The 15,960-nt window shown below is 40.8% G+C and overlaps 1 protein-coding gene across 1 annotated transcript; it reads right to left on the bottom strand.

The window, feature by feature from the left end:
- Positions 1–7,350: 7,350 nt before the first annotated feature.
- LOC309959606 (UDP-N-acetylglucosamine--peptide N-acetylglucosaminyltransferase 110 kDa subunit-like) lies at positions 7,351–10,507 on the bottom strand (the record flags this gene model as incomplete). The annotated part of the gene is made up of 1 exon (XM_082835958.1): positions 7,351–10,507. The coding sequence occupies one exon, from the start codon at positions 10,505–10,507 to the stop codon at positions 7,367–7,369; it is 3,141 nt and encodes a 1,046-aa protein (XP_082692084.1). The 3' UTR covers positions 7,351–7,366.
- Between the last annotated feature and the right edge of the window lie 5,453 nt (positions 10,508–15,960).

Below are 15,960 nucleotides of genomic sequence, written 5' to 3'. Positions count from 1 at the left end.
ACAGCACTCCTTTGAGTCGTCCTGGCAAGTGGTCTCCTCTTCTTCTTCTTCTTCTGAATCAACACTGTCAAATTTTCAGGAGAGGTGCAGAGCTTCTTCATCTTCTGAACTAGGTGAGCTATGGCGAGCCATCTATTTGCTTGACTAAGCGCTCAGGAAGCCAGCAAAGTCCAGGCACTGATCTGGGAAAGATACACACGTGACCACGTCCCCAAATCAACACAGGATCAGGACCACGCCAAGTGCTGGTTGACGGATCTTTCCAGAGGACCTCCGGAGATTGAGAGGCCAATCTTGGCTCAGCCACCAACCTTCCCCCTGCAGAGCAGCCAAATTTGTCAACAGTGAGAACATTTAAAATAAACAGAGCATGATTTATAAGGTTCTGTGGTGTTGTTCTATACAATTCCCCCCTTTTTATTTTTTCAGTAGTTAGCTTTAAAGATCTATTTGCACGTTCTATAATACATTGTCCTTGAGGGTTATATGGAATGCCTGTAATATGGGTAATTTTGTAATGAATTACAAAATGTTGCAAAAGCAGCGGGCCCATTATCTGTTTTAATAATTTTGGGAAGGTTCATGAAAGCAAAACAGTGTAATAAATGAGTGATAACATGTTTAGTAGCTTCTCCGGTCTGTGCTGTAGCACAGAGGAAACCAGAATAAGTATCGATAGTGACATGAACAAACTGTAATTTCCCAAAAGACGGAATACAAGTAACATCCATTTGCCATAAATGTCTAGGTAATAATCCACGAGGATTAACAACATAATGTGGAACAGGAAGGTGAGGTAAGCATTGTGGGCATTGCTTAACAATTTGTCGGGCGGCTTCACCAGTAAGGGAAAATTGTGCGTGTAATGTAGCCGCCGACTGACGGTGTAAAGCGTGCAACGGCTGTGCTGCTTGTGAAGCAGTTTGATCATAACTTACCATAATATGAGGGTGTCCAGGACATGGACCATGAGTATCAAGAGTATGAAGATAATGAATGCAGTACATTAGCCATTCTTGACAGCATGATGAACGGAAAGGAGGAGTACGGTAAATTGGGACCTGTCCTGCTTTAGGGAAAAGAGATTGAGGAGGAGGAGTAACTTCAACTCTATTCTTGGGAGGAAAATGTACAGGATAAAGATCACGTTTAGATCGAGTTAAAACATCTGCAGTCGCATTAAGTTTAGTCAATGGACCAGGCAAGTTAGAATGAGCACGGATATACAGACCTGCAACAGGACCATCATGGGAACGAATAAGCTGTTGAAGCAAACAAAAAGAGGATGATAATTCAGGGTCATTAGTATGTCCTATGCTCTCAGTCTCCAGAAGAAATCACAAGCTAATAAGATATTTACTATCAGAAAACAAATTAAAAGATATAGAAGGCAAATGTTTAAAAGACATAATGACAGCATACAGTTCAACACGTTGAGCTGAAGTCAAGGAAGTTTCTTTAACGAGGTTTGTTCCGTGGTCAGTGATTACAGTAGCCACTCCTGAAGAAGAACCGTCCGTAAAAACCAAAGGTACATGAGGAACAGGCTGTTGCCTAATTATAGAAGGAAAGATATGAGTTAAGTTTGCTGAATTGGATCAATTTATCAGCAGGGTAATGGCGTTCCAAGGTACCTGAAAATCCTGCAAGAGCAAGACCCCATTCATTATTATGTTGAAAAAGTCAATTTTGTTGACTAACTGAATAAGGGATAATAATTTGAGAAGGTTCTATACTTATAGGTTGTAAGCATCTAGTTCTACCTTGCATTATTAAATTACTAATAAGTTCATAATAAGGGTTAATAACTTTAGAGGGTGTAGATTTCATATGAATCTATTCAATAATTCCAACAGTTTGCCATAAGACGGCAGTAGGCACATGAGGAGTTGGACAAATTATTAAGAAAATTGGAAGGTGAGTATGAATTCTAGTTAATTGTGTAGAACTGATAGATCTACTCACTATTTGTAAAGCTTGAAATCCTTCTGGAGTCATAGAGCGTGAAGAAGAAGGATCTGAGTCACCTTTAAGATTATCAAACAAAGGCTGTAATTGAGCAGTAGTAAGTTTTAAGGAAGGCCTTAGCCAATTAATATCTCCAAGTAATTTTTGAAAAGCATTTAATGTTTTTAAATTATCAACTCGAATTTGCAGTTTTTGAGGCCTAATAGTAGTGTTATCAATATATTTTCCCAAATATAAAAATGGAGATTGTCTTTGAATTTTTTTTGAGGCAATGACCAAGCCAAATGATTGTAAGGACTTTTGTAAAAATTGAAAAGCAGTCTCTAATAAAGAAATATTATCAGTGGCTAAAAGTATATCATCCATATAATGTATGAGATATAACGATGGAAACCTTTTTCTCACAGGAGTCAAGGCCTGAGCCACATATTTTTGGCATAATGTAGGACTATTTGCCATGCCCTGAGGCAATACTTTCCATTGAAATCTCCTCATGGGTTCCTTAAAATTTAAGGAAGGCAAGCTAAAAGCAAAATGTTTTCTATCTTCAGGAAACAAAGGAATAGTGAAAAAACAATCTTTTAAATCTATAACTAAAAGATGATAATTGTGTGGTATGGCTGTTGGAGAGGGTAGGCCTGGTTGAAGAGCTCCCATTATTAGCATAGTTTTATTAACAGCTCTTAGATCCTGTAATAACCTATATTTTCCAGATTTTTTCTTGATAATAAAAATAGGAGTATTCCAAGGACTACTGGAAATTTCTAAATGCCCTAATTGTTCCAGTACTAATTGTTCTGCAGCTTCTCATTTCTCCTTTGTGAGGGGCCATTGGTCCACCCATACAGGGTCATCAGTCAGCCAAGTAATTGGATCAGCAGTGAGTGGAGAATCCAAGGCGCCTAAGAAAAACCCAAACCTTGTCTATCACTTTTTATTTTCACATCAATAGGACAGACAGTTCCTTGTTGATTTGTTCCCAGCCCTTTTGTGGGAAGAAATCCTTGATACAACATCATATTAGAGACTTGAGAGTTTGGACTATAAAGTAATACTCCCATTTCTTTTAATATATCTCGGCCCCAGAGGTTTAAAGGCAGCCCAGGCAAAACATGAGGCTGGAAATATCCTGAATGGCCCTCACTATCTTGCCATTAAAAAAAACTGACTACTTTGCATAGGAGAAGAACTTTGTCCTATTCCGTGAAGTTCTGTAATAGTAGGACTAATGGGCCAACGTTTAGGCCAGTGTACCTGCGTCATAACAGAGACATCAGCTCCAGTGTCTAACAAACCTGAAAAAACCTTTCCATTAATGGTTCATTTCATTTCTGGACGTTCTTTCCCTATCTTCTGAATCCAGTAGGCAGCATTAGACGATCCAAAAGCCTTTGTTTCTCTCTTTTGATGTTGTAAAATTTGTCCATGAGGTACAAAGGGCAAAAGTAGCAATTGTGCAATTTTATCACCAGGAGAAATAGTTATTATATTTTTAATAGTTTGTGCCATGACTTTTATTTCTCCTTCGTAGTCAGAATCTATGACTCCTGGCATAACAGTTAAACCTTTCATGGCGACACTACTTCTTCCCAATAATAGTCCCATCAAACCCTTGGGTAAAGGTCCACAGATGCCCGTAGAGAGGGCCTGAGGACCCATTTCAGGAGTTAATACATATCGGGCGGAGGTACTGAGCTCCAGTCCTGCGCTTCCTGGTGTTGCTCTGGAGAGCGAGGATATTGTATGTTTCTGTTTTTGGTTAATGTCTGATTGATAATTTGAGGAGGATACACAGACATTGCCCTTATTATTTGTTGGGGCCGGGGAAGGCCCCGGGAGGAGTTCCCCGACAGTGGTGGCCCATCCTTGTGGGCCACTGAGCAACAATCTTGTGCCCAATGTTTCCCCCTATTGCATGTAGGGCATAAACCAGGGATTTTCTGACCATCTGGAGGTTTCTGAGTAGGGAAGGAAGGACTAGGGTTAGAATTAAAAGATCTACATTCTCTAGCAAAAGGACCTGCCCTTTCCGCATTTAAAACAAGTCTTTGTTTTCTTTTGATTGTTTTTAAACCCCACGTTAGTTAATGCTGCAGCCACAGCAGCACCCTGTATATAAGTAGGCCCAATGCCTGCACAAAGGCGAATATAAGCCTCCAATGTTCCCCGTTTTCTCCAAGGTCGAATCGCAGCCTGACATGCCTTATTAGCATTCTCAAAAGCAAGCTGCTTAACTACAATCGTACCAGTGAGTCCGTCCGCAATGAGTCTCCCCACCGCCTGTGACAACCTATCTACAAAATCAGCGTATGGTTCATCAGGTCCCCGTCTAATTGTTGAAAGGTCCTCAGTTTTGTGTGTAGAAGGACATTTCCTCCAGGCTTGTAATGCCAAATGATTTATTTGAGGATAAGCAACAAAGGGATAAGTTAATTGATCTTGTAAAGAAAGATATTGTCCTTCCCCAATCAGCATATGATAATCAACTGGAATATTATGGGCAGCATTCTTTTCTGCTTGTTCAGCAGCCCGTTCATAAAAATCAAACTTCCATATTAAATAATCTCCACCATTTAAACAAGCTCGTGCAATAGACTTCCAATCAGCGGGGGGAAGAGCTTCTCCTGTCAACCATAGCAGCAGTAAAAGGAGCAGTGGGCCCATATTGAGCACAGGCAGATTTTCAATCTTTCAAAACTTTCAAAGGGAGAGCCTGATGCTCCCTAGTAGCTTGTTGAGGATTATTAGGATCAGGTCTCTCTATGACGGGACAACAGAAAATAGGATCTTCTCCTCGTTTTATGGCTCCTTGTACAGCGTGCTGCAAGGGACTGAGCATTTTTACAGATGTAGATTTTTGAGGAAGACAGTCCTTATTAACCTGCAGCTTTCTCACTGACTTATCTATCACAGCCACTAGAAAATCATCCTCAGGACATTTCTCTCTTTTATGTTTACAAGCCTCATCTGTTAAGTCAAAATGTTCCTCTTCATCTAAAATATTTAAATTAATTAGCTCTTTCGGTTTAGGAAGCGGCGACACAGTAGCTGATAATACAGTCTCTCCTTCTGTCAGAGGCTTATGTTTTTCTGACTTTACATTCAAATCAACACTATCATGAGAAGAATCTAAACATATTTTTATCAGATTCCACAAACTATATGTAACAACAGGAGTATGAGTAGGCCCTCGAGACTCGTAATAATTTTTTAAATCTTCTCCAACTTTCTGCCAGATTTCTATGTCACCAGAGCCACCATCAGGAAACCAGGGAGATACACCATGGATATGCTGTAAAAATTCAGTCAACAATAAAGTTCAGAAACTTTATTACCCCGAGCTTTAAGCATCAAAAGTAAAACCTGAGCAAATAATTCATACATCTTTGAGCCCTTTTGCCCCATCTTATTTTACTTCTGACTATTGCCTTATGCCTCTATTCGTTTCACTTTTACTGGTGGCCACACATATTTTGCATAAGGGTTCTCTTACCTGCACTTTCTTTTTCTTTTAACTGCCTTCACGCTTCAGGTCCCTGTTCGAGTGCCACTTGCCGCGGACCAGCCGGAGAAAGAGGATCTCACCCCCAGGGTCAGAAGGGAAGGGGTAAGGAACTGAAGAGGCACCGAAGGGTGGGGTCAGAAGGACCAAGACAACTGATGGTTGCAAGGCAAATTTTATTATGCTACAGTTGCAGATTATCTAGACTAGAAATCGGAAGGTTGCCAGATGGTGGTTTACATTATCTACAGACTGTCTCGGCTCAAGATAAACTTCCCTGGGAGGAAACCCATAAACCCAGAAGCATCAAAAATAACCTGCATGTGCAGGGGGGAGACAGCTTTGCTTGTCTCATTTTACATTCTTTCTGATCTCTGGGCCCTGGTGATTTATCTCCCATGGAATGGAACAAGGAGGGGAACAAGTAGGGACAGTCCCTTCGAGCAGCGGCCGCATGCCTGGCATGTCCTTACCTGCCCTCAAGGCTGACTGCTTCCCACACGTATGTTGCCTTGTTTAAGCCTCAAGCCCTCGATCCTTTGTTGAAATACAATAATTTCATTCCTATGGTTTTCAATACCAAAAACTCAACCTCCAAGAGGGCTAAAGTCTAATTTGTACTCCAAACCAAGTAGCAGTGCAGTTCGCTACTACTGAGACTGAATCCATAAAGACTTCAAGACCACGTCCAGAAGACAAGTTATTATATATAATACCCTAGAAGGTCTGAAACATAATTATCATATACATAGCTGGTCCTTCAGAGCTTTTTACCTATAACATGTTTTTTGATGAAAGTTATTTAATGTACTGGAGATAACTGTGACTTACTGATCAAATATTTGAATACTTATACTTACCTGGGATTTCATTTCTGCTGAAAGAAAAAGGAAGAACAGGACTCACTAAAACAAACAAACATACATTAGAAATGAAAGTAAAAATCTTAACACACACTATCACTTTTGGAAGCAGCATAGAGGGGCAGTCAACGGTAAAACACTGGTGAAATAGGTCAACACTCTAGGCCAAAAATCCATTATTATTATCATCAGTGACAGTACCACAACTGTGCCCTTCAGAATTAATAATCACTCCTAAGAATCTTCATTCGGCACCAGATGACGCGGTTAAGAGAAACACTCTGGGAGGTTTTGAATCAGACTTGGTTTTTTGTTAGCCAAGTTACAGGAGAATTTTTAAAGTGGGGGGAAGGGAAGAAGGAAACGGACCAGGAAAATAATTTAAGCCATCATCTATAAACCAACAAAGCACTGATAGTTCCGAACATTATGTCAGACACTAAAATGACTGATATAAGCTCAAGTGGTTTACACAACCTATAAAAAGACTATACCAGCAAAGTCCCCATTTATCTGTAGAGTTCAGAAACTAAAACAAGGAATATTTTAGCTTAAAAGCTTATCTCAAGAGAATCATACACACTTCACATGAATAAAAATACCTGAAACCAAACATTTTTAAAAGCTCCAATACCCAAAATATAAAGAAAAATATTAATTCAGAAGACTCAATCAATCCATGATAATCACAAAACGGCTGGGCAATCTCTATCTCCCTTCCACACTAACCATCCATCCTATGGAAGACCAAGGGAGATCAGACCTTCCAGACTTACCTTCCAGACCTTCCAGACACCTGGCTGCTGCAAAATTCTATGGAGACTCCTTGTGGAACAGCAGTTTCCCATCTCTTGTGTCTCTCCCTATCATGATCATGATCATGCAGGAAGCAAGTCTGGCTGTGCTATTTCTTATCATTGTCTGTCACCCATCTGCAGCATGGTATTGTACAGATAAGGAAAAAGTAGTTCCCTTTCCCCCAGAAGGTTGAGGCTCAGGTACAGGGTAATTCTCCTGTGCACACAGTCATTATTTAGGCCGACTCAGTGACTTCAACAGGCTTAATCATGTGATCAGGTTTGTTGCCAGCTGCGTAATGCTCCCACATCTGTAGATAGAGCCGCTCTAGGTCCATCGTGTATTGTTTGGTGTTGAACAGAGGGCTAGATGTTCTCTGCTTCCAGACTTTGCCACGAAGTTTCTTCAGGTATTCTAGATCAGTTCCCAGTTTCACAGCTATGTCTTCATATTCTTGTCTATTTTTAGCAATAAGCTCACGACAGCCTAAACAAGTGAGCTGGGAAGCTGCAACTCGGGAAGCAAGAGTCTCTCCTGGCATAGTCACCATGGGTGTCCCTGACCAAAGGACATCCATCCCTGTGGTGTGTCCATTACAGAGTGGAGTGTCCAAGCAGACATCAGCCAGCTGGCCTCTCCGAACATGTTCCTCTTTAGGAGCAACAGGTGAAAAAATGATACGGTTCTGGGGAAGGCCCATATTTTGTGCATACTGTTGAATATTAGGTTCTCCTACTGCTGGAAAACGCAACAGCCACAGTACACTATTGGGAACACGCTTCAGAATATTTGCCCACATCTGCAAAGTAGATGGGTCAATTTTATATAACTGATTAAAGTTACAGTACACAATGGCATCTTCCGGTAACCCGTACTGAGAACGTGTGGTTACAATAATGGTACGGGGAACCTCCTCTCCAGTGGCAGCCTTAATGTTGATCTGGGTAGTTGCCAGTCCATTGCTAAGACTGAATCCATTAACTGTTATCTGAATTTGTCCTCTGTTAATCATTTCAATAACTGCCTCTGCAATAGTATTCATAGGAATGACAGGCATATTAAGAGCCGTATTACTGCTGTCTGCGTTGTCTCCTCCATCAGGACATTTCATCTTGACAATCTGCACATCTGGGAGACTATCAAGAAATGCTTTGAGGTCGATGCCATTCAGCACAATCCGATTGTCATAAATGTGCCCATTGGACTGAAAATCGATGACTGCCTTCTTCTTCAGGTGAGGGAACATATTAGCATGATCACCAATAAAGAAAGTATGGGGCATATAAGCCAGTTTCTCAGAATACTGCTCAGCAACTTCAGCAGGTGAAGTTTCCTGATCAGTGATGATATAATCCATGAAAAGCACGCCACTGGTCCCAGGGTAGCCCAGCCACATTGCCTGAATAGGAGCTGGCCTGAGAGCAAAGAGTTCATTTCGAGCACCCCTGGTATAACCATTCATATTTACAAGGATGTGTATACCATCTTGATGGATGCGATCAGCTGCTTTCCCATTGCATGGAATCTGAGAAAGATCAATGAAATGATGGGCTTCTGCCATCACCTTCGCTCGGAAGTTTGTGCCATCATCTGGGCTCAGGGCATAACAGAATACCTCAAATTTATCAGGATTGTGCATGCCTGGAATAGACTGCATAAGATGAGAAGTAGGATGATTCCCAAAGTCAGAACTCACGTATCCTACACGCAGTCGACCATCACTGAGCTTCAAGTCTTTTGGATGTTCGTACGGTGGTTTATGAAGGACACCGATCTCATCCAAGCAGAGGTTCCCATGGCTCTCAGCAATAGCCTTCCTGAAGCCATGAGAAAGAGGATAGAGCATACTATGATGAGGCTGCACAGAAGGCAACCTATTCTTCTCCAGCTGGTCAGCCACAATGCTGACCAACTTCTTCATTCGCTCATCATAGTCTGTCCAATCACAGACAATCTGCAGGCAATGAGCCAAATCACAATAAGCGTCAGGAAAATCAGGTTCAAGCTTCAGAGCAGTGCGATAAGAAGCAATTGCTTCTGGAATATTCCCTGAATACTTGTGAATGGAAGCCAGATTGCTGTGGGCATCCGCAAGTGCAGGGTTAATCTGAATGGCACGAGTATAACACTGCAAGGCTCCCTGAACATCCTGCATCTCCTTTAGAGTGTTTCCCATGTTACAGTAGGCATCAGCAAAAGTAGGACTGATTCGAACAGCCTCCTTATAATGCATCAGAGCTTCCTGCAGTTTTCCCTGCTGCTGCAATACACTTGCTAAATTTGAATGGGCAACAGCAAACTCTGGGAAGACTTCTAATGCTTTACAATACAAGCGAACTGCCTCTTCAATGTTTCCCTGGTCTCCTTTGATATTGGCTAGGTTATTCAGAGAGTCTGCATGGATGGGACACAGCCGCAGAGCTGTATTATAACAATCTTCTGCTTCGGCAACACTGCCCTTCTCTTCCAGAGCGTTGGCTAGGTTGCAGTAAGCATCAGGGAAATGTGGTTGCAACTCAATAGCTCGCCTGTAGGTGTCTATTGCCAGATCTATCAGGCCTTGCTCATAGTATACACAAGCCAGGTTGGCATGTACCACTGCATGATTTGGGCTCAAGCTTAGGGCACAAAGGTAAGCTGCCACAGCTCTGTCAAAAATCCGTGCCTCTTTCAAGACATTTCCTAAATTGATATAAGCATCCAGAAAATTGGGGTCAAGGGTGACAGCCTTTTCAAAGTGATGAATTGCAAGCCAAATCTCCCCTTGTGCATTGAAAACACAGCCAAGATTACTCCAAGCTACTGCAAAGTTCGGTTGCGTCTCCATTGCTTTCAAATAACATGCCTTGGCTCCTTCCAAGCGACCCAGGGCTTTGAGCAGGTTCCCCAGGTCACTGCGAACACAGTACAAATCAGGATTGCACTGAAGAGCAGAGACGTAAGCTTGTACTGCCCCTTCCATGTCGCCTGCTGCTACCAAAGCGGCTGCCAGGTTAATATAACCATCGATGAAATCTGGTTTGAGATGCAATGCATGCCGGTAATGCTCAATTGCTTCCTGCAACTGCCCTCTTTCCTTGTACACATTCCCCAAATTCGAATAGGCTTCTGCCAGAAGAGGGTTCTGTTTAATTGCCAGAGTACTAAAGTGGGCAGATCTGTCTAGCCTTCGACACTGGAAGTGTAGAGATGAAAGTAATAAAAGTACTCCAGTATTGTCTGGCTCTTGTCTCCACAGCTGCATGCAGTGTCTCTCAGCTGCCTCAAAATCTCCTGCCTGATACTCTCGATGTACCAACTCAGCTAACCCTTGGAAGGAAAGCATACGTTTCGTTGGTTCTGTGCTGTCGGCCACGTTGCCCACAGAAGACGTCATCTGGAGGGTCTGCAGAGAGTGATAAAAGGGGGTAATTGAGTCCCGCTGCCGCCAGTACTGGCAAGAATGTTTCTAGAGGTAGCAAATACGAGGGCAGCAGCCGTACCACTGCTTTGGCAGGCTTAAGCGGCGGCAACAGTTACAGGCACCGAACCTTAGGAACTCTGGTTGGCCATCTACCTCTCACGCTCTTGAAATCTTAATTCCTAACCCTGCCCTCTTCCACCATTTTTCTCCTCATCAGGGAATAAAAATTACCTATACACTTGCCTTAGAAGAAATCAGAAGTCAGTAGTCCAAACACTTTTTAAAATTTTGTTTTCTGTCCAGTTGGAAAGGAAATACATGATTGACTTTACTTCATCATTCATATAATCAATGTGGAAAACATTAGGGCCGTGAATTTCAATACAGTAAGATCAGAAAATTTTAAATTGGCCTTCCCAAACCACTAATAAGTAACCAATGTTGTATATAATGCTAAAATCTTAGAGACTGAGTTTGATATTTTAAAAGTTCTGAAAGGATTAGCTAATTTCTCCTCATCATACCTCTCATGCCTCAAACCTGAGTATTACTTTTTTAAAATTAAATTTATTTATCTTTATTTATTTATTTTTATTTTGGCTGCGTTGGGTCTTCAATGCTGCGTGCAGACTTTCTCTAGTTGTGGCGAGCGGGGGCTACTCTTTGTTGCAGTGCCTGGGCTTCTCATCACAGCAGCTTCTATTGTTGTTCCACAACTCTATGGGTTCCTTTTTAGGTCCTATGAAGAACCCTAGAAATTAGTTCATGGAATTATAAGTTTTTGCAAAATTGTCAAAAGTGAGATATTTTAATTTCCATCAGGTAAGACCAGCGTCTCTTTCTTTGCCAATTTTCCTTCTATCATATTCCGCTATGTTGGATCATATTGGAATGGCCACAGGCTTTTTTGAAATCTGGCTAAGGAGATTTTCTTTTTTCTGTGGTACGCGGGCCTCTCATTGTTGTGGCCTCTCCCGTTGTGGAGCACAGGCTCTGGATGCACAGGCTCAGCGGCCATGGCTCACGGGCCTAGCCGCTCCGCGGCATGTGGGATCTTCCCGGACTGGGACACGAACCTGTGTCCCCTGCGTCGGCAGGTGGACTCTCAACCACTGCGCCACCAGGGAAGCCCTAAAGAGATGTTTTAAGTGAGGCTATTATGTGATTTTCAGACACCGCCATATGTAATTGACTATATACTATCGCATTACAGGAATAACTTCCAGTACTCATACTGACTGCTCTACTGACTTAACCTAGCACAAGACACAGAAGCATAAGGACAAAACCCACCTTACAATATAGCCGTGTCTTGCACTTCACAGCTCTCAAAGCATGTGCGTTTGAAGAAGAAAAAAAGAACTGAAAAGTACAAAACCAGAAGCTAATCTGTGGAAAATTATTTCAATCATCAGGCATGTGAAAGATAAGTCAAAGATTCAGTTCTCATCAATGCTTAGTCAAAACGGAAATTTTCTTCTGTCAAGAATATACTCCAGGGGCTTCCCTGATGGCGCCGTGGTTAAGAAGCCACCTGCCAATACAGGGGACAAGGGTTCGAGTCCTGGTCCGGGAAGATCCCACATTCCACGGAGCAACTAAGCCGGTGTGCCACAACTACGGAACCTGTGCTCTAGAGCCCGTGAGCCACGACTATTGAGCCTGCGAGCCAGAACTACTGAAGCCTCCGTGCCTAGCGCCCGTGCTCTGCAACAAGAGAAGCCACCGCAATGAGAAGCCTGTGCACCGCAACGAAGAGTAGCCCCCAGTCCCTGCAAGTAGAGAAAGCCTGCGCACAGCAACGAAGACCCAACACAGCCAAAAATAAATAAATGAATGAATGAATGAATGAATGAATGAATATACTCCATCAACAATGTGTGTAATGGAATGGTATGAATGAGTATTTTATCAGAATCCCTGTAATGCACAAACCTATAGCAGTACTGAAATCAGTAATGCATTTATAATAGTAAATACTTATGAGGAAGTAATCCATAGAGGTTTGCTCAAAGTTAACAATGAAAATTAATGTGACATTATCAATAATAAATTGTGAAGCTGAAATAAACTTTTCTAAACTATTAATAACTAGAAGCAAATTCTAATCAACCATGGTACAAGAAATCTATGTCTAAAAACTACAAAGTTTATTTCTTAAAATTTGATTTCGAAAATACATAAACTGTCGTATGAGGAGGCAGTTAAAGAATATATAGCTAAAAGAGTGGGGGAAAAGTTTTATAGAGACACATCTGGCAGTAGTTCATTTTTAAATGTCATTTTTCTAGATTTTGTGACACCTATAGTATTGATATTTGAAAGCATTTAAAAAATTGTAATTTGAAGATTTGCTACTTCCAGGTAGAATAAAATATTTTGAAGCAAAACAACGTTTCCACTGAGAAAAACAAAAAAAGCCAAATAAAATAGCCAGCATTCAATCAAAAAGTTCTAGACAAACCAAGAGATAGAATCATATGACTAAACTTCTAAGAAAAGAACAGATAATACAAAAATATTTACATAAGATATTGTGTATCTTTATCAGGAAAAGTCTTTATCAAGAAAAGACTTTAAAATCATCAGAATTAATATTATATTTTATTTGTATATTTATATATAGATATTTATATATTTATATAAAGAACTTAAAGATAAAGCCCTAGTTAAGGCAGTGACAACAGTAGCAGTGGGAGTGAAAAGAAATGGTTATATTCAAGCATATTTTGTCAGGAAAAGTCCAAGATCAAATGTCTGACTGCACACATGGGATGGATAGACGGAGTGGGAAAAATCAAAGTTAACTATAGAGGTTCTAGTGAAGATGGGGTTGCCGTCACCCAACCCAAGGGGCTGCGATCATCCCCAAGGTCTAGGAGACTCAAAGGGAAGGTCATGGTCAGAGGCAAAGTTAATTGGTGGGAAAATAAGACTCCCAGTCTCTCCATCTCCTTATACCAGTTTTTTTTGGTAACATCTTTATTGGAGTATAATTGCTTTACAATGGTGTGTTAGTTTCTGCTTTATAACAAAGTAAATCAGTTATACATATGTCCCCATATCTCCTCCCTCTTGCATCTCCCTCCTTCCCACCCTCCCTATCCCACCCCCTCTAGGTGGTCACAAAGCACCGAGCGGATCTCCCTGTGCTATGCGGAAGCTTCCCACTAGCTATCTATTCCTTATACCAGTTTTGTTTTTCTGCTCATATACGTAGCAGCATTTCATTCAAGGGGAATGTCATTGATCTGACTGGTCAAATTAAACAACATAGTTCAAGGCACATTTACAGTGGTTAGTTCCTCCACAATTTAGAAAGTCACATTCATAATTTCCCTCTTCCTACACCACGGAACACATTGGCCATTCCTCCAAAGTTTCCACTCCACAGAGTGGACCAGAGATGACGTTAGCCCAGAACTGAGAGCTTGGCATGAGATGGTGTCAGCCCCATGTAGAGCTCTGGCATAAATTATAACCCAACCCAGCTCTACAGAGAGCTCTGCATGGAATCCTGGGAGTAAACTTAGCCATAATAATGGGATTCTGTTTTTCATTTGCTTTTCTTCCTTGCTTAACTTTCCCTGGCCACTCTGACAAACAAACTTTCAGGCATTCCTGGGCCACTCACTAACTTTATTCCATTTTATGTCATCCAGATTCCCAAGAAAATTACTAAGTATAAGGAGGGAAATTTGGAACATGGTAAGTGTTAGATGCCTGAAATATACAGGTCATTGAATCCAGTTAAGTAGCAAATTATCTGGATCTCAAATATGCCAGTAGAATAACAGACTAAGCTCAATTTAATGTACTCTTACTGGAGACACATGTAAATTCTGGGTCAATTTTGAAAAGGTTAAAAGCACATAGCTGAGATTAAAAGAAAGAAAGGAACACCTGCATGTTTCAGAAAGTAACAGAGAAATTAAATCCAGAGAAAGAAGAGTGGACTGATGTCTGTGGGTTCCGTTCCTTAGTATAGGCCTTATGTAAATAGGGGCTGGAGCTAGAAATCTAACATTACCTTGAGGCCAGGAATTTATAGACTCAGGATGGAACAATATTGAGAAGTTGGTACAGATATCCTACAGAAATTTCATGAGGAACTGCTTAGTCCATTAAGAGGGCCAAGGGCGGTGGTGAGGAAGATTGATATCTCTTGAAAACCTTCAGGTACAGAAAACATCAACACCTCTGAAAAGTAGGCCTGTCCTTCCCAGCGTTGTGATGGCCAGGTTGTCACTAACCTGTAAGGCCCTGTATGAATCAGAAACTGCAAGGAGAGTAATTCAAAGAAAAACAGATGCAGGATGGGTGTGGCAATAAATCCTAGGACCCTATCAGAAACAAAATTAAAACCACTCTAAAGGGAAATTTTAACAAACCAGAGCAGATAGTATCCTAACCAGAATAGAATAATAATTCTGAGGAAGTTACTTTAGTTATTTAAGTAATATTCAATATCCAGAGCAAAATTCACTTAAGTACTGTACTGGTGGAAACTAGGCAGCACTATGGAGACAATAAAAAGGTGTTTACCATCAAAAAACATCAAGGTAAGAAAGATAATGTCTAATTTTTAATTATCCTGTGGTTTATTGAAATCTTTTGGAAACCCAAAATAGAGAAAACCTAGCAGGCAATGAAGACTTAAATCTTTAGAGATTTATCAACTCATCTATAAAAGCTTTATTAATCTCTTCTTTTAATACCACTCCTGAGAGGTATAAATGTGTCCAGTGATAGGGTTGAAGAAGCCTGAGAGAATTTCAATTGTTTACTATTCGTGGTCAGCTATTAAGACCTTTCAGGAGCATCTTGATTTTCATGGCATCATCCAACAAAAAGCAGGATATTTTACAGAAAGTCCTGGTCCACTTTTTGGCTTGCTTTTGTGTTTATGTTTTTGGTTTTCTCACATTGGGCGGTACATTAGGCTACCTATTGCATACTCCCTCATTCATGCATGCATTCATTCAAACAATATTTACTGAGTTGAGATATTTAATTAACACCCAATAAATGATGTTTAGATGAATGAATGCGCTTTTTATCAAAGTAAGTGTAAGTACTGAGAAAAATTACAGAATGTATGATCCCAGCCCCACAAAAGCGTATAATTGTGTTGAGGATATAACATATGCTGTGAAATAACTAATATATCATATTGGACAGTTTCTAAGTTCAAAAATGAGTTTTTGTAAATAATCAGAGCCTAAGGAGGACAAAGAAGGGACAGTTCATTATGGGTTGAATCTATCAATAAATGTACATTTCAGATGAGATTTGAGATTGACCTTAAAGAAAGAAGAGGACTTAGATATATGAACAGAGAACAAAAAAGACATGGTGATAGCATGTGCATGGATAGTGTGGCCAATATTTATGTTCTTCATTAAAGACAGTCAGAGATAACCCAA

Source organism: Leucopleurus acutus, assembly GCF_964270905.1.
Source record: "Leucopleurus acutus genome assembly, chromosome: 3".
NCBI lineage: Eukaryota > Metazoa > Chordata > Mammalia > Artiodactyla > Delphinidae > Leucopleurus > Leucopleurus acutus.
This window is presented reverse-complemented; position numbering and strand designations above follow the sequence as displayed.